This window comes from Natator depressus, chromosome 14, assembly GCF_965152275.1.
Source record: "Natator depressus isolate rNatDep1 chromosome 14, rNatDep2.hap1, whole genome shotgun sequence".
NCBI classification, from domain to species: domain Eukaryota; kingdom Metazoa; phylum Chordata; order Testudines; family Cheloniidae; genus Natator; species Natator depressus.
In genome coordinates this window covers 38,690,095-38,708,180 of record NC_134247.1, presented here as the reverse complement: position 1 = coordinate 38,708,180, position 18,086 = coordinate 38,690,095, and the positions used below count along the sequence as shown (strand labels likewise).

General features: G+C 51.0%; 1 protein-coding gene across 2 annotated transcripts; it reads left to right on the top strand.

The window, feature by feature from the left end:
- The first annotated feature begins 651 nt into the window (after positions 1–651).
- On the top strand, positions 652–3,817 carry LOC141998530 (olfactory receptor 10A4-like). Of its 2 annotated transcripts, XM_074971394.1 has the most exons (2): positions 652–666; positions 2,891–3,817. In XM_074971394.1, exons 1-2 carry the CDS (start codon positions 652–654, stop codon positions 3,815–3,817), a joined length of 942 nt encoding a protein of 313 aa, XP_074827495.1. The 2 variants fall into 2 exon arrangements, with proteins under 2 accessions (XP_074827495.1, XP_074827494.1); XM_074971393.1 differs by lacking the exon at positions 652–666 and having other exon boundaries at positions 2,894–3,817.
- Positions 3,818–18,086: the final 14,269 nt, after the last annotated feature.

Below are 18,086 nucleotides of genomic sequence, written 5' to 3'. Positions count from 1 at the left end.
AGCAAGCGGCGGCAGCTTCGTCGGCAGGAGAGCGTCTCCCGCCGACATAGCGCTGTTCACACGGGCGCTCGGTAAAACTTTTGTCGGTCAGGCCTGGATATTTCTTTTCACACCCCGACCGACAAAAGTTTTACCAACAATAGTGCTAATGTAGACAAAGCCAGAGAGTGTCACAGATAAATACAAAGTGGAACAGATTGTTCAGCATAAGTAGTTAACACACATTTCAAGGGACCATTCAAAGTGAAGTGGCTCGTTACTACCCCTCCAGTCATAGGGAGGGGAGGAACGGGGGTGGAAAAAAGCAGCTGGGGGGGTGGTTAGTGGGGGTCACAGATTGTTGTAATAAGCCATAAATCCAGTGTGTCTGTTCAGTCCATGATTTTTAGTGTCTAGTAAAGTTATGAATTTAAGCTCCCAGGATTGTCTTTTGAAAGTGTTGTGCAGGTTTCCTTTGAGGATGAGGACTGATAGCTTAGACACAGAGTGATCACTTTGTGAAAAGTGTTCACCCACAGGGGATGGGGTGGTTTTGTCTTTGATCATTTTTGTCTTGACTTCATTAAATCACTAAATGTTCCATAGCGATCACTGTGCTCTCAAATGAACTCTCACAGGAAAATGACAGCAGGTGAGGCTGGAGCTCAGGATATGAAGTCTAGTGAGGTGGGTGGGCTAAAGTCTGCTGACTGGGCTGGGAGACTCACTCCTGCTTGCTCCAAAATGCTGTGTAGACACATCCAGTGTGGTCTGGCTGGTATTGGAGCCAGGGATATCAACCTCTGTTACCTGACCTGGGGAGCAGGAAATAAAGCCTGGTCTACTTGGTGAGACAGAACAATCCTCTCCTCGTTTTACAGAGCAGGGAGATTCAGGCTGACATTCTCAAAACCGGCCACTTGCTTTAGATGCCTCCTGTTTTGGATGTCCAAGTTGTGACACATTGAGCCTGGCTTTCCAACTGAAGTCAGTGGGAGCTGTGGGATCTTAGTGCCACTGTACATAAAGTACCAGATGTCTTACGCTGGGCATCCACAAATGAAAACACCACTGAAAATTTGTTGTATCAGAGATTATATATATATATATATATATATATATATATATAAATTTCTTATACGATTCACTGATGTCACAGTGCGGGACTCACCCCTGCGGCGCTTCCTGCTGGTTGTCCTTGGGAATTAGCTCTTCCAGCCTCCGGAGCGCCCTCTGCAGGCTGGTGTCCCGCTTGCCGCTGGCCCCCGTGTCCCTCCCGGACCACGGTGCCCCTTTACCCAGGGTGCTGCCCCCTGCAGATTTGGGTCTCCCCTCCCCAGGGAACCCCCACCCTCTATCCCCACCTCACCTCCCCAGCTCCTCTGGCCTTCCCCCAGCCCTGCTCCACCTCAGGTACTGTGGTATGCTCCCCAGCAGCCAGGCCCATCTCCCTCTACAGCTCAAGGAGACTCTCTGCTCTTGGCCTACTGCCCTCTTATAAGGGCCAGCTGAGCCCTGATTGGGGTGTGGCCACAGCTGAGCCTGCTTCCCCCAATCAGCCTGGGAACTGCTTGCTCCCAGCCACAGTCCTGGGCTGTTTTAAGCCCTTTAAGGCTGGAGCAGGTGACCACCCCGCTATAACCCAACTTAACCAGTTAATGAACCAACCTGGTAGCTTTCTTTGACAGGGTAACAAGCCTTGTGGATAGGGGGGAAGTGGTAGATGTGGTATATCTTGGCTTTTGTAAGGCTTTTGATACTATCTCACATGACCTTCTCATAAACAAACTAGGGAAATACAACCTAGATGGAGCTACTATAACGTGGGTGCATAACTGGTTGGAAAACCATTCCCAGAGAGTAGTTATCTGTGGTTCACAGTCATGCTGGAGGTGCATAATGAGTGGGGTCCCACAGGGATTGGTTCTAGGTTGGGTTCTGTTCAATATCTTCATCAGTGATTTAGATAATAGTATAGAGAGTACTCTTATAAAGTTTGCGGACCATACCAAGATGAGAGTGGTTGCAAGTGCTTTGGAGGATAGGATTAAAATTCAAAATGATCTGGACAAACTGGAGAAATGATCTGAAGTAAATAGAATGAAATTCAATAATGACAAATGCAAAGTACTCCACTTAGGAAGGAACAATCAGTTGCACACATACAAAATGGGAAATGACTGCCTAGGAAGGAGCACTACGGAAAGGGATCTGGGGGCTCATAGTGGATCAAACTAGATATGAGTCAACAGTGTAACACTGTTTCAAAAAAGCAAACATCATTCTAGGATGTCTTAGCAGAAGTGTTGTAAGCAAGACACGAGAAGTAATTCTTCCACTCTACTCCCGGCTGATTAGACCTCAACTGGAGTATTCTGTTCAGTTCTGGGCACCACATTTCAGGAAAGATGTGGACAAATTGGAGAAAGTCCAGAGAAGAGCAAGAAAAATGATTAACTGTCTAGAAAACATGACCTATAAGGGAAGATTGAAAAAAACTGGGTTTGTTTAGTCTGGAGAAGAGAAGACTGAGAGGGGACATGATAACAGTTTTCAAGTACATAAAAGGTTGTTACAAGGAGGAGGGAGGAAAACTGTTCTCCTTAACCTCTGAGGATAGGACAAGAAGCAATGAGCTTAAATTGCAGCAAGAGTGGTTTAGGCTGGACATTAGGAAAAACTTCCTAACTGTCAGGGTAGTTAAGCATGGAATAAATTGCCTAGGGAGTTATGGAATCTCCATCATTGGAGATTTTTAAGAGCAAGTTAGACAAACACCTGTCAGGGATGGTCTAGATAATACTTAGTCCTGCCATGAGTGCAGGGGACTGGACTAGATGACCTCTCGAGGTCCCTTCCAGTCTTATGCCTCTGTGATTTTATTATCTCCACAGATAGAAAACAACTGTAGGACATGGCTAGCAGGAACCAGACAGTTGTGACACAGTTCTTCTTTGTGGCTTTTTCCAACATCCTGGAGCTCCGAGTTTCACTTTTTTTTCTGGTGCTGCTGTTGTACCTCATCACCATGGTGGGCAACGTCCTCATCATCACGATCACGGTGGTGGACCCTGCCCTTCAGTCCCCCATGTATTTCTTCCTTAGGAATTTGGAATTTCTGGAAATCGGTTATACCTCGTCCACTATCCCCAAGATGCTGGTGAACTTATTCTCCGAGGACAAGAGTATTTCCTTCCTGGGCTGTGCCACACAGATGTATTTCTTCTCCTTCCTGGGGATCACTGAGTGTTGCCTGCTGGCTGCCATGGCATATGACTGTTACATGGCCATATGTCACCCACTGCGCTACACGACCATGATGATCAGAGGTGTGTGTCTCCAGCTCTCAAGTGTGTCCTGGCTCATCAGGGTGCTGGTGGGAGTCGGGCAGACAACTTTCATATTCCCTCTGCCCTACTGTGGGCCTAATAGCATCAACCACTTCTTCTGCGACCTGCCCCCGCTGCTGAAGTTGGCCTGCACAGATACCTACAGGAATGAAATAGCTGTTTACACCATCGCTGTCACCTTCATCATGGTCCCCTTCCTGCTCATCCTTGTATCCTACATCCGTATCCTCAGTATTCCATCAGCCGCGGGCAGGAGCAAAACTTTCTCCACCTGCTCCTCCCACCTCATCGTGGTGACCTTGTTTTTCGGGTCTGGCATCGTGACATATCTGAGGCCCAAATCCAGCTACTCACTCGGCAGCGACAAACTGCTTTCCCTGTTCTGCTCAGTGGTGTCTCCAATGCTGAACCCTTTGATCTACAGCCTGAGGAACAAGGAGGTAAAGGAAGCCCTGAGAAGGGTGATGGCCAGAAAAATATTTATTTGAAAAGTGGGGGGAAAAATATTATTTTAATAGACTTGTGATGGATTTGGAGTTGCCTGTTGTAGCCTGATCTATGAATCGTATATGAATTATATTGATTACTTAAGAATTCCCAGTTATCACTTTGAGGTATTGAAGGTTCTTGTCCCAGTATCAGGCCCAGTGTTATTAAAGTTACTGTTCAGTTGGGAACCCCGATGTCCACAGTTGCAACACTCACACTTTAGGAACCCTTCTGTCTTTGTAATCGTTTATTAATACATTCAGCAAAGTCACAAACACTCGAACCCAGCAAGGTAGACTGAAATAATACATACTGTACATCTGAACATCCATATGCTCCCACCATCCCTTGCAGAACAACCAGAAATGTTAGCCATTATCGTCCTCATCACCATCACCTTCCTCATTATCACCAGTGACCATCATCCTGGCACCTCCCAAGGGCTACATCTCTCTCTCCCCCTGCACACAGGCTGGGATACAACTTTTATAATATGTTATGTCAGGGGTAGTCAACAGGTGGACTGCGGGCCAAATCCGGCCTGCCAGATGTTTTTCAATGGACTTCAAAATCTTTGAAATTACTTGTTGTTATTATTGTTACTGTGGTGTGAAAAATGTTTCTCTGAAGTCTGGACCTTGACTATACCTTGACTAAGAAATTTGGACCTTGACAAAAAATAATTAACAACCCCAGTCTTACAGGATACAGGCCTGTAGGTTCCTTGCATTACTGCTGAATAAAATAAATGCTAAAGCGAGCTCTATGGGCTACCCTGTAGCAGTCTGTGAATATTGTATGATGCTTGTCTGAATATTGTAAAGATGTTTTTGTATGCACCTATTGGGTTAATTCAACAGCCGGGTGTTCAGGAAACGACCTAGGAAGATGGACAATAGCTCAGAGAAGAGCTCCTCTGCAAACCCCAAGGACAATTAACTGTGACATGCTACCTCTGCCCACCCATGGTGGGCCTGCTAGCCCAGCTTTCCCAGGACTGCATCCCTCCTGAATAGAGGAGAGCCTGGTTTGCTGAGATGGTTTAGAGGGTGCAATTGCCTCCTGACCTCCAGAGGCTGGGGGGTTCTTCGAGGAAGCATAGCCTGCCTTGTCTCTTGCTGTGCTGAGTTCCTACTGTTAAGATTAAACAACACTGTTTTAAGAAGGCTGTTTTGGGTCACTGTTATCACCGCAGGTCACAGGTCCCCAAATGGACATGCACTTGTACTGAGTCCAGTCAGACCTGCTGAGTAATGCTGGATGATTTTAAATTTGGTTTAGAAAGAGCTCAGCAGACCCTGGCTTGCCAGACCTCACACACTGATTGTCAAATTTCTCAGATTTACTGTAAAAGAAAAATAATAATGCAGCCAGCTCTTGGGGGGCGGGGGTGGGAGGGGGAGAGCAGCTTTGGGGGATGCCACAAAATGAGAGAATGATTTTTCAAGGTTTTGGGAAAGACATGGCTGAACAGAGATCAGCTTTCAGAAGAGCAAGGGAACCTGCCAAGCAGTGAGGGCTCAAATATTTGATAAAGTTTCCAGCTCAGTTTCCTGTCCGGGCTCGTGAGGAAGTGCATCAGTTCCAAAAGCCACAAGGCTCGGAACATTTTGTAACTAGCCTAAAATGAATCAAGTCCCTGTTCTGTTCTAAACCACGTTTACTTGGCCTCCGTTGATGATATTGCAATCTTCAGAAATGCATGGGCAGGGCATAAGGCTCACAGAGAAATTGTGCTGAAGAGACTCAAAGGGTTTGTCCACTGCAAAGAAAAACCCACGGCTGGCCCATGCCAGCTGACTCAGGCTCGCAGGGCTCGGCTTGTGGGGCTGTTTCATTGCAGTGTAGACTTCTGGGCTCGGGCTGGAGTCCAAGCTCTGGGACCCTCCAATCTTGCCGGGTCCTAGAGCCTGTGTTCTAGCCTGAGCCTGGAAGTCTACACTGCAGTGAAACAGCCTCACAAGCCCCAGTCGGCTGGCATGGGCCAGCTGCGGGTGTCTAATTGCTGTATAGACATACCCAAAGGTGCCGGTCTCACAGTAAAAGTGTCAAAATGCAAGATGGGGCGAAAGTCCCTTATCTAGGCCATTGGCAGGACGGGGCCAGATTTGCCAGAAACCCTTACAAGTGGACTCCATTGTTAACTGGCCTGTACCCTGAACCAAAAAGCAAATTCAGTCTTTTAGAGGCTTGCCAAATTATTACCAAAGACTCGTGGAAGGTTTCAGCAACATTGCGACTGTGATGACAGATCTCTGCAAAAAGACACAGCCTGCCAAGGTGGTTTTGATACAGCCTGTCAGGAGGGCTTTGCTCAAGTGAAAAGACTTCTGTCAGTGACACTGGCTCTAGCCGGTCCAAATTTGGATAAAATGTTTGAACTCTGCACAGATTCATCAAGTACAGGCCTGGGAGCCGCACGGATGCAAGCAGGCAAGGGCAATAAGAAGCGTCCTATTGCTTTTTTTTAAGTAAACAACGGACCCATCACTGAACAAAATTACTCAGTCATCAAAAGGAAATACGCAATTGTGGGGCAACTAAGGCTATAGTTACGGCACAGGAAGTTCAGAGTCCTAACAGACCATTCTCCACTGGCAGGGCTTCACGGAAGAGAAGGTACCAGCTCCAGACTGCAACGCTGGAGTCCAGACATTCATGAGTACGGTATGGAAACTGCACACATGAAGGGCAAGGAAAATGTGTGACAGAAGCACTGTCCAGGCACGAGGGTTCTGAGCCGACGCATGTGGATTAGCCAGTGGCTAACCCTACTGCCTGAGTGAGAGTGGGGGAGGTGTGACCCAGGAATCCCGTGGTGCCAAGCGGCAGAGGGGTTGCCTAGGGTTTTACGGGAAGCCCCTGGGTTGGATATCTGCATAACTCTTCACTCAATGGTGGCATGTGAGGTCTCTACCAAGAGCCGGCAGCCCACTAGGCATCCTAATCGGTGTGAAATGTGGGTGTGGATAATACTGAAGGAGTCGTGTGTCCATACTCAAAACAAAGTCTTTAAGGTCTTGGCCTTAAGGCAGGTCATGTGGATCGGAGGTGTTCCTACCAGGCAGGGGGTAACTGTGACCTTAAGAGCCCCTGAGTCAGCAAAGGGCCCTCTAGACTGTAACTCACAACAGGCCTGACACACTCACTACACCCAACACACTGTTGTCGTCACGTGTATCTAAGCGGTGTCACGTTAGGTATCGTATGCAAAATGGTGACGCTGCTCCCGAAAATCCTTGTGTTCTGTGTGTACGGGTTGTGTATAGCAAGTTCTGTATATGTGCGGGAAATAAGTTCTTAAAATGGCATTTGGAGGCCGTACATAATCCAGGTCTGCCCTACACAAAGGAATATGTATTTACCTGTCTGATTGGCTTAATTACAGGGAGAGGACAATAAAAGGACATTTCCATATAAGGTAAACAAAGCAATCAAGCTAATAAGTGATGGAGGAAACAATGTAGTGAGCACACTGAGGGTCCGAATCTGCACCTCAAGGAAATCTTTCTAACTCGTGAGACAGACAATGGACTTTGGAAAATACAAGCAGGAGCAAAAAGCCATTCTAGTTATCCCTCAATTTGGGGACAAGGATAACAGCACCCTCTGATTCTGTGGAAGTTGGATCCCTGGCCTGGAGGGCTAAAGATGTTGGTAACTTGATGTGAGTGAGAAAACTGCTTAGGCAAAGATTGTAACTTACTAAGATTTAAGTTTTAGTCACTAGAAAGCATGGTTTGGTTTGGTTTGTTTGTAACCAGACCTGTATCTTTTTCTCTTGCTTAGTATCATTTACATTTCTGTTCTTTGTTAATAAACTTATCCTTAGTTTTACTATAAACCAATTCAGTGCTGTGATCTTGAAGTGAAGTGTGAGTCTTCAGCTAAACTAACAGTCTGGTGTGTGTGCTGCCTCTTTGGAATCAGTGAACTCAATAATTTCTGAGTATGCAGTCATAGGGACTAGACACTGCAGGGATATGTCTTTGGGGGTGCCTCAGTTTCCCCATGCAGTTCTTAAGTATCTAGGTGGTGGGGTAAGGGTGTATGATCAGTGCAGAGCCCTAGAGGGCAGGTGTGTGCAGGAGTCTGGACACAGAGAATGGCCGACACCCTGTTTCCTGGCAACTGATGCCCTGGGCCCTTCCCCCCTCCAAGGTGAGAGCTAAAGAGGTTGGAGAACAAAGGAATCAGGTGACCTCCTGGCCTGGGAAAGGAACAAAGCCCGGAGGAGGAGGGGCTGGAGGGAGTTTTCAGTTTTGATGCTGTCTGGGGACATGGAGTGAAGTGCAGACGTGGTTGTCTGGCTCACTGCCCCCCAAAATGGACCCAGCTGAGGGGTCCTGTTCTCTGCACCTACAAGCTCTGTTTTGGACCATGTTCCTGTCATCTAATAAACCTTCTGTTTTACTGGCTGGCTGAGAGTCATGTCTGACTGTGGAGTTGGGGTGCAGGACCCTCTGGCTTCCCCAGGACCCCGCCTGGGCGGACTCGCTGTGAGAAGCGCATGGAGGGGCAGGGGATGCTGAATGCTCCGAGGTCAGACCCAGGAAGGTGGAAGCTGTGTGAGCTGTGTGTCCTGCAGACAGTCTGCTCCCAGAGAGGAGACTTCCCCAGAGTCCTGACTGGCTTCGTAGGGAGCAGTTCCAGAGCATCGCCCGGGGAATCCGTGACACCCTGTCCAAGGGATGGACCTCTTTCTCCAAGACCAGGGAGGTGGCAGAGCACAGACTGGTTTATGACATATACGAAACCTTTGCTGGTCAGCCCTGAACTCTGAATTCCATGATTCATCTTCTTCTGACACTTAATAGCTTTTCTATTTTAGCTGTAGCGATTCTTCAGACGCTCGGCCAAATGGCAATCCCGCTCCCACGTGGCACCTCAATTTCTCACTCTCTAAAGTGGGGATAATCCTGACCCACATTCAAAAAGTGGTTGATCTTCTCTCTTTCTTCCCAAGTCCCTGCCCTCCTTGCCCAGCCCCGGCCTCTATCCTGTTCCCCAAACTTCCATGCCCGTGTTAGTGCCTGTCTCATCCCCCCCTCAACCTGCAAGGTCTCGTGCCAGCAAAGGAAAGCTGCTCCCGGATCTGGAGCTGCATTCACATGTCCTGAGGGCTGTCCTGTACCATGGTCACCACGGGCAGGTAGTTCATCAAACTCCATCTCTGTCCCAGCCGCAGGCTGGCCTCTGGTTTCTGCTCCCTCAGGCACCTGGAGATGCTGAAATAGGGGTGGGGTTGGCGGAGCAGGAGAACACCCCATGAGGTTAAGAAATGGCAGTGAGAGCCTTTTCCCTCCCTGGGAGATTATGGTGTCCCTCTGTGGGGATTCCCTTCCTGGCAGATGCTGTGCTTTCGTTCCTGGACACTGCCAGGCGGCTCAGCTCCCAACCCTAGCAGCTTGGCTGTTCCATTCCCTACTGTGTACCGAAACTGCCTTTAAAGGACTATCTGAGCCCCTCCCAGGCCTGCTCCCATTGCGGGTCTCTCTCCTGGCTGAGCACAGGCTGTCCTTATATCACCCAGCAGGCCTGGATCCTAGTTACATGCTGCTCCTTCTCATGTGACCCCTGCACTTTATTCCCTTCACCGGGGGATAGATTCAGTTGAGCTACTCCCCCTTTCATGGCCATCTCACCCTGGGACAGCCTGAAACTGGAAACCTGTGCTCGAACAGTAACTGTTTGCTAGGAAAGGTGCTGAAGACACAATGGAAGAGGAAATCCTTTGGACTGGATTTAAATTATCTCAAAGGAAAGTGAATGAGAGAAAATGACCAGCATTATCCTCCGGGCGAAAGAAATAATTGAAGGTCAGAAAGGACCATTCTGTCCGTCTTCTGTGTAACACAGGCCCTAGAACGGCACCGAGTGCTTCCTCCAGAAAACCCATGACATGTGACTGAGCCAGAGCACGTCTTCTGGAAAGATATCGACATGCATTAGAGCCAGCTGGTCAGAAACAATCTTTCTTCCACAGTGACATGAAGTTAAAGGACACAGAGAAGAAGAAAACCTCGACTCGGATTGTTACTGGAGCTGAAGCAGAGAGGCTAGGACAAACATGGCTAGGGCCCAGGACTGACTATCAGCAGATCTGCCGTTTTCTATTCCTGGCTTTTTGACCATGAGCGAATCTCTTTGCTTCTGTGTGCCTCAGTTTCCACAACTATAAATAAAGCTAATTAAGGTTATAGTTTTTTCCCTCCTGTTTTGCAAGGTGGGGCGCTTAGATACATTTGGGGCCTGCTACGGTACCAGTCTACAGTGTATCTGTAAGCTGATGACCGCCACATGTAGATCAGACCTGATGGATAACACAAGCTCCTAATGACAGGTTTCAGAGTAGCAGCCATGTTAGTCTGTATTCGCAAAAAGAAAAGGAGGACTTGTGGCACCTCAGAGACGAACCAATTTATTTGAGCATAAGCTTTCGTGAGTTAGCTGTAGCTCACGAAAGCTTATGCTCAAATAAATTGATTATCCTTTAAGGTGCCACAAGTACCCTTTGCTTTTTACAAGCTCCTAAGTTTGTTGTGTGCTTAGCCCCGGGGGCACAGTTGGGCTGGGCGGCCTTTTCTCGCTGTGTTGTGTGGAGCAAGTTCTGGGCACTAGGGATACGAAGAGGCTGTCAAGGACTAATTCTTGAAAATAAATATCAATGAACTGCACCCAAATATAAAATCACTGCTGCTAACATTGGTGGGTGATAAAATAGGAGTAGAGTGGTAATTAATGATGAGGAGAGGGCAGTGACACAGAGCAATCGGACCCCTTGATAAGCTGGACCCATTCAAAGAAAACAAGTTTGAAAAGAACCAAATTAAGGGTCCTATACCGAGCAACAAAGCATGCAGGCCACTCCTACAGAATGGGTAGTGTATCCAGGAAAGCACTGATCGTAAAGAGGATTTAGGGGCCATGCTAGGCAAGCCATTCAACATGAGCACCCAGGGTGATGCTGTGGTGAACAGGGCTAAAGCCATCATTAGATGTATGAAAAGAGCAGTGAGGAGCATAGGGAGGTGACACACCATGAGGAAGACAGATCATGGAATCCTGCATCCAGTTTTGGTGTCCACCTTTGAAAAAAGATTTGGAAATATTGGAGATGGGGCAGCAAAAAGGAATGAAACGTTTTGAGGGCTGGAGAAAAATGCCTGCCAGTGAGCGATTGAAAGAGCTCAGCCTGTTTAGATGATAAAAAAGATCGGGAGGTGACGTCATTGAAGTGTTGAAGTGACTTCATGGAGAGAAAATATCGGGTAGGAAAGGGCTCATTAATCTAACTGAGAAAAGCATAACAAGACCCAGTGGCTGGAAACTCAAAAGAGACCAATTCGTATTCCAAAGAGGGCACACATATTCAACGGTGAGGATGAATCACCAAAGGAACAAACTAGAAAGGGAAGTGGTGGGAATTCCCCACCTCTTGGTGTCTTCTAATGAAGACGAGATGCCTTTCTGGAACGTGTGCAGTCAAATACTAGCTACTATGCTCTACAGAAAGCATGTGATATGCAGGGTGAGATGACATGCTCTAATTGTCTCTTCTGTCCATAAAGTCTGCTAATTTATGAAAAACTGAGCGTAGCATGGGGAGAAGCCTCTGATGTTTTACTGTGTTCGGCTTGAGCCCCGAACAATGAACGCTCATTGCGTGGGGTGATCCAGGGGAAGCAGCTGAAACATCCAATGTGGCTGGACAGGAGCAGGACATCAGCACTGCAGGGACGGGGTGGGTGTGGCAGTGACATGACAAGGGCCTTTGGCAGGACCTCAGCCTATTGGACAAAGGTGGTGGGGAGGCGATGATCTCACAGAGAGATCTTGACATCAGCCAGGCAGTACAGGGGTGCAGGACAGGGGCAACCTCGGAAATCCCTGTGGCTTTGCTTCAGCACGTCTCCTTCTCGAGGTCTCTCCTGGAGGACTGAGAGAGCATTCACTTGCACGTACGTGAGCGCAAGGAGGACCCTCTTCGGAGTTTTCTCCTTTTCTTTTAGTGGTTTTGCTCGAAAACAGATGTCCCTGTATACAAGGTAAGAGCCTCGGAGAGGTTTGGAACCTGTTCAGTCTGATCCATCAGGTGCCGGCTGATTTTTAGGAAAGGAAAACACTAGATTGTGGGGGCAGCATTTTATTTCTGACCTAGGACTTTGTCCCCTAGAATCACTGGGACCATTGGGGTTTCTCCGTTTTTTGTTTTCCCTTTTCCTCTCTCCCTCCTACCTTTCTCTTCTTGCTTCCTTTGTCCTTTTCCTCTGCTCTCCTCCCACCACCAGGAGCTCTGTGTGTGGAGCGGGAGGCGGGGGGGGGTTGTGGGAGGCCCTCACAGAGAGGTGAGACTGGAATAGGGCTCCAAGAGTGATCCCCTCGGTGGTGACCAGGCCCATTCTTTGGGCTATTTGATGAGAACCCTTAGCGTCCCACCCCTCAAAGTCTCAACCTTGATTGGCTGAGGAGGGAGCTATTGACAGGGAGGAAACTCTGGTCTTTGTTCTCTTTTATGACCAAGCAAATAAGTCACAACCAGTTAAATGTTTGACCAATGTGGATGCTGCTCTCCATTGTCTCGGAGCAGTTCATGATCCTCTCGAACATTCCAATTCTTCTGAAATATTTGCTGAACAATTACTATGAACAATTGTTGGTCTGTAGCTCATTTGAGAGCAACTCTGCTACTGACTGGCTGCATCAGCTAAGACAAGTCCCTGCTCCTTTCTCAGCCTTGGTTTCTCCTTCTGTCAAGGACGAATAACAATCCTCTCCCACCTACCTCGCCATGGGTGAATGCTGGGGATGCACTGAAGAGTGTCACTCGGAGCAGTGCAGACTAGGAGGTGTCCGATCACACTGAGCCATATCCGATTATGACCTAATATTCAATTGGGTTTGTATTTTATTCTTTTGAAATTGTGAAGAGCAGCAACTACTTAGCTCAGACTGAAGCATCTCATCTAATTTTCTAGGTCATAGTGTATCCCCTTTGTGTACGACGAGACAGTTTAATGCACTGTGACAAACAGGAGATGCTCTTGTTTTGCAAACAAATATTTTTGCAACGAATTTTCATCCTACTTGTTACAATTTCAGGAAACAAAGTGGTTTCGTCTGAATGGATTTTCTGACAGAAAACGGTTTCCATGAAAATGTTCACACCTGATTTCCTGGGCTTTATCCCTGCCTCTGGGGGGTTCTCATCTGTTAATTAGAACAGGAGTCAGGACTGCTGTCTTCTCTTTCTGGCTCCGTCACCGCTTTGCTGTGTGACACCTTGGGTAGGTCCAATGGGAATAGGGTCAATTCTCTAAGTCCAGGAAGCAGGGAGCCTGGGTGAGATAAGGGATGTTAAGGCCCTCTGGGAAGGAGAAAGGGATGTTTCCAGGCGTTGAATGTCAAGAATTCTAAACTTTGCTAAAATGGCTAGTCTTGAGAAACAAGAACTAGTTGGGGCCAAACTTTAACCGTTGTCTTTTTTAAAGCCCATTCAGGAATGTGAGTCCCAGAGAGCCATAGAGGTGGGGAGCAACTTGCCCAAAGTCCCACAGATCAAGAGGCAGCAATGGAAGCAGGAGTGACACTCCCTCTCAAAGGCATGGGGACCAGACATTAGGGCCTGGTTGCAATTGTCAGCTGTGGGAGAGAGTGTGCGGCAGTGGTTAGTGAAGGGGTCCATCCATAGCTCTGACACTCGGTGTGACCCTGAGCCGGTAGCTGAGGCCCGTTTGCCATCAGTAGGGTTGGGGTCCCATCACTACAGCCCAGTGGGTTTGGGAGGCTCCAGGAAGGTTTGTAAAGTGCTGGGATGTCAGGATCCTGGAGGCGCTGTCACCTCCGCCCTAGGGCAGTGTTCTGCACCCCCCTGCTGCTGGCTGAGTTTCTCCGTCCCTTGGCAATAAGACAGACTTTTGTTTTCACAGCCAGTCGATCGCCCTAGTGTCATCACCCTGCCTGCTGGCTGGGCAGGGTAACTCCTGAGGTCACCACCCTCTCCAGCCTGCCTTGGGCTTGGGGAGTGAGGAGGAGGGCGAGGGACGTCTGCTGACCCTGAACATCCGCCATCCATCATCCCATCACTGAGAGCAAGTGAGTGGCATTTGGGTTCCTCGGTGGCTTCCCCTGTCTGTCTGGGGAGAGGCAGAAAGAGGGGGAGAGAATATCTCCAAAGGAGGATTTCATTTGCAAACAGCCCCCAAGAGTCCCTCACTCTTAGGCCAGGCAGAGGCTTCTCCAGAGCCGTCTCCAGTGTGTTTGGAAAGGTTCCAGCAATGAGGCTCCTTGTGGGACACTGTTCCCTAGCCCTTCCCTTGTGGGACACTGTTCCCCAGGCTGAGAGTCTCTGAGCTGGGCCAGACCCTATGAGCTGCTGAGCCTGGAAATCAGTGGGGAATGAGGAGGGCCCTGGTCTTCCTGTGCCGAGGGTCTTTGTGACTTTGACGTGGGGAATGGTTTCCCAGGAGAAGTCCGGACTCCTGGATTCTGTTCGTTCTCTAGCCTGGGCGGGAGAGTGGCCTGGGACGACAGGAGGGGGCTGCTTGTCCAGAGTAACTGAAGGTCTTTGGGACTGACCCCATTGCTCGAAAAGGATGAGACTACCTGGCTATTGCAGCAGCAGGGATTACGAGGGGGAACGTTGGGAGCAGATCATGCAATGAGCTCCTGCTCGTGTGTGTAGATGGCACTCCCTGCACTCCTGTAGGGGCAGAGGGGGCTGCTGTGGTTGGAGCAGGGAGGAGGAGGGACAGAAAAGGCCCATGAGTGAAAGGCTGCTTTGAGCCCAGACTCACACCTGCTCCCCGCTCGGTTCCAGGATGGCCAGGCTCCTGCAGATGTTCAGGAGGAAGGCTCTGCAGGTGGCCCCAGAGCCTGAGGGAAGCAGCTGCCATCTTCCCAAGGGGCAGAGCAAGCCCTGCGTCCCAGCTGGCAGGGAAGCAGCTCCCGTCCAGGCCAGATGGCAGAAGTGCCCAGCCTTCTGGAAAAGGAACCCAGCTCCCAGCGCAGGCGTCGAGCTGGGAGAGGCCCCGACCAGGCCCCAATGGAGCTGGCCCAGGCTGCAGTTTTGCAGACAGGACCCAGCCCAGGAGGGGCGCCGGGCAGGGTGGCTCTGGGGCTTGTTGTGTGGGCAGCAGCAGCCCCAGGAGCCCAGCCCTCCTTCCCATCAGGAGGCATCGCCCTGCCCGCTCACTGAGGACCTTCCAGCCCCCGCCGGCCAGGAGGTGGAAGGTCCCTGTCCCAGCACCGGCAGCTCAGCAGGGGACAGCGGCAGCACCTGGGCCTCTGGCAGCAGCCAGGCCGATGGAGGCCACTGCTTTGTTCCAGGTGAGGAGCCAGGCTGGGCTCCGGGAGGGGTGAGGACGGGGATGTGAACACCCTGGGCCCAGACGCTCTCCCAGGGATATGGGGGGTGGGTCCCCAGCCCAGGTGTCTGGCCTGAGCCATGTGAACCCCACTGAGAGCAGCAGCAGTCACACAGCTGCCCCTTCCGCACGGGAAACTGGGGGTGGGGGCATGAAGAGCTGCTGCCACTTTGGTCCTTGCTGCTCTGGGGCTGCGGGAATCGGCACCTCCCCTGGAGTCCTGGGCAGTGGAGGAGGGGCTCTGCTCTGGGCTTCTGCAGCTGTTGGGAGCTGAAGGCATCCCTGAGAGGGAGGTTCGGGGCCCGATCTGCCTTGGGTCCCTGAGGTGGGAAGGGGGGTCCTGAATCCTGCTCTGCCCACCACGCCCCTGTCCTTCCCTCCCTGGTGCAGGGACCCCCCTGGATTCGGAGCAGGAGGAAGGGGTGGACATGGCCAAAGATGAAGCTGCTCTCAAGGTCATCCGAGAGCAGCTCCAGTGCAGAGATAAGGTACAAATGTTGCCCACCTGGGCTGGAACCAAGATTGCCCTGTCCCTTCCCAACATCCCCACCCCCTGCCGAGGATCTTGTCCCTCCTGATCCACCACCCCTAATGGGGCCCTTTTACATCCATGATGTGGGACCCCCAAGATGGGGGTGTTTGTCCCACAACAGCCGAGGTCTTCTCCCCCCACAAGCACTGTCCCAGTTCCTGATCCTGCTTGTGTAGGAGTCGTGGGGGATTTGGACAGTTGGTGGGTCCCCACAATCCCCCATTGAGGCCTGAGCCCTGGAGCTGGTGTGGGTGGGGCAGAAAGGTCCCTAGCTAACAGGTTCTCTCTCGCTATACCCCACTCCCGGTGGGTTCAGGATGAGGAGCAGCATCTCCTGTTCCTTCAGGCCATCTACCCCGCATGTCTGGCTGCACGGGAGAGAGGGGAGGACACGCTGGAGCCATGCTGCTGCAAGGCTCCTGTGGTGAAGAGGATTGTGGTGAGTGAGACACGGCATACGGCAGCTGGAGGGAGGAGAGAGACATGGGATTGGCAGGGGTATGGCCGGGCTAATGGGTGGGGACTGTGTGGTGTTGGAGGGGGCAGCAGAGGAGAAGGATTGCTGGGGCTGAAGACTGGGGAGAAGAGAAGAGAGAAACTCTGAGATTGGTCAGTAGTGGGCAGGGAGGGAATTGTGGGGCTGGAGGGCAGCTGAGAGTGGGGGACAAGGAATCACATGGTCCCAGCTCGGTCGTCAGGATGGGGCTGAATAGGGACAGTTCTGACAGGGAGGAGGAGAGAAGAGGATTGGGAGTGAGCTGGGCAGGAATCCGGGAAGGGGGACAAGTCTGATGGGCAGGAAAGAATCGGAGGAGCGGGAGGTGGTGGGGGATCCTGCTGGCCATGTGGGGCACTGGCTGTGTCATCTCCTCACTGGGAGGTGTCAGTCGGGCCTGAATCTCACACGCTCCTTTGTCTCCTTCGCGTCTCACAGGAGCTCATCGAGGAGCTTCCCGATGACTCATCACCCAGGGCCGTCCTCGACCACTTCCTGGCTGCAGTGGGCAACCTCTGGTACCGAGACAGCCCCACCCCCCGACCCCGCCGGCTCCCCTCACCCCAGTGCTGCTCAGGCCCAAGGCTGGGAGTCACTGTCACTCTCCCTTCCAGGTCACCTCCCAAGAGTGGCACCTCTGGCAGAGATGGTGGGGTGGGAAGGTTCACTCTCTCCTGGCGGGGCTCTTCTTTTCACTCCCATAACATGACAGGGGCCTTGGGGAGGGGCTCACTCCCGGGCTCAGATACAGGAGGGGCAGAAGGTTCCAGGGAACAGGAGCTATTCCTGTCCTGCCACTGTCTGTCTGTGACGCCTTGGCCTTGTCATTCCCTAGCTCAGTTCCTCTGTTTTCATTCTCGCCAGCCTGTGCCTCTATCCCTGTGGTTTGGTGTCCGTGTTGGCGACAGTCCCACCCCCATACTGCACAGTCTAATACCAGCTCCTCTCTCTTGCCAGCACCATGAAACCTGCCCTGGAGCCAGACCTAGAGACCCACCTCTTGCGAGCTGCCCTTCACTCCGTCTTCACCCTGGGCACAGAGAAGGACACCACTGGCATCCAGGTACATCCTCCCGCTCCTCCATCCTCCTCCTCTTTCAGAATGGTCCTTGGTCTCTGCTCCCTTGATTCGCTGGAGCTCCAGATTTAGGGGTGGGGTCGGCAGAGATGGAACAAGCTGCAGGGTTGGGTCCTTCCCTCCAGCAGGGAAGAGATTACCGCTCCTTAGGGGATTTCTTTCTTTCTTTCTTCCATAAGCCGTGTTTTGCCCAGAAGCCCAACTTCCATCCATAGAAACTTGACTGTTTCATACTCTTCCGCCTACAAGGCCCTCCGCAGAGACCTGCTAAGTTCATGGATCAAAGGTCCAGGGGTCATGAATTCTTGCACATTGCCTGCAGTGGGATGTGAAGGAGAGAGGCTGGGAGATGTGTTTGGGAGTCTCCCCAGTGCTTCCCAGAGACCCCTCTTCCCGTCCTGTGGCAGGTGTAGGCCCAGGTTCCCTAACTCTGACCCATGCTTTGCAGGCTCTGCACAAAGTCATCCCAGAGGTCCTGGATGCCATGCTGGGGAACCTGCTGGCAGAGTCCCCAGACACAGACAGGCTCCACTTCATCTTGGAGGTGAGCCCCATTTGACCTGAACTCTTTGGGGGACTGCTAAGGAGAGACTGGAAGATGCCTTTTCTACTCTGTCCTCCTAGCTGGGTCCCCAGTGGGCCGTCCTTGGTTGGGGAGGTCAGTGCAATGCAGTGTCAGGTCCTTCCTTCTTGAGGGACAGAGGAAGGAGCTGGGACTTCGAGCCAGAGCTCTGCCTGGTTCTCTTGAGCACTAACCACAGGGCCTCTGGCTGTCTTGGGGAGCGAGAGTCTGAAA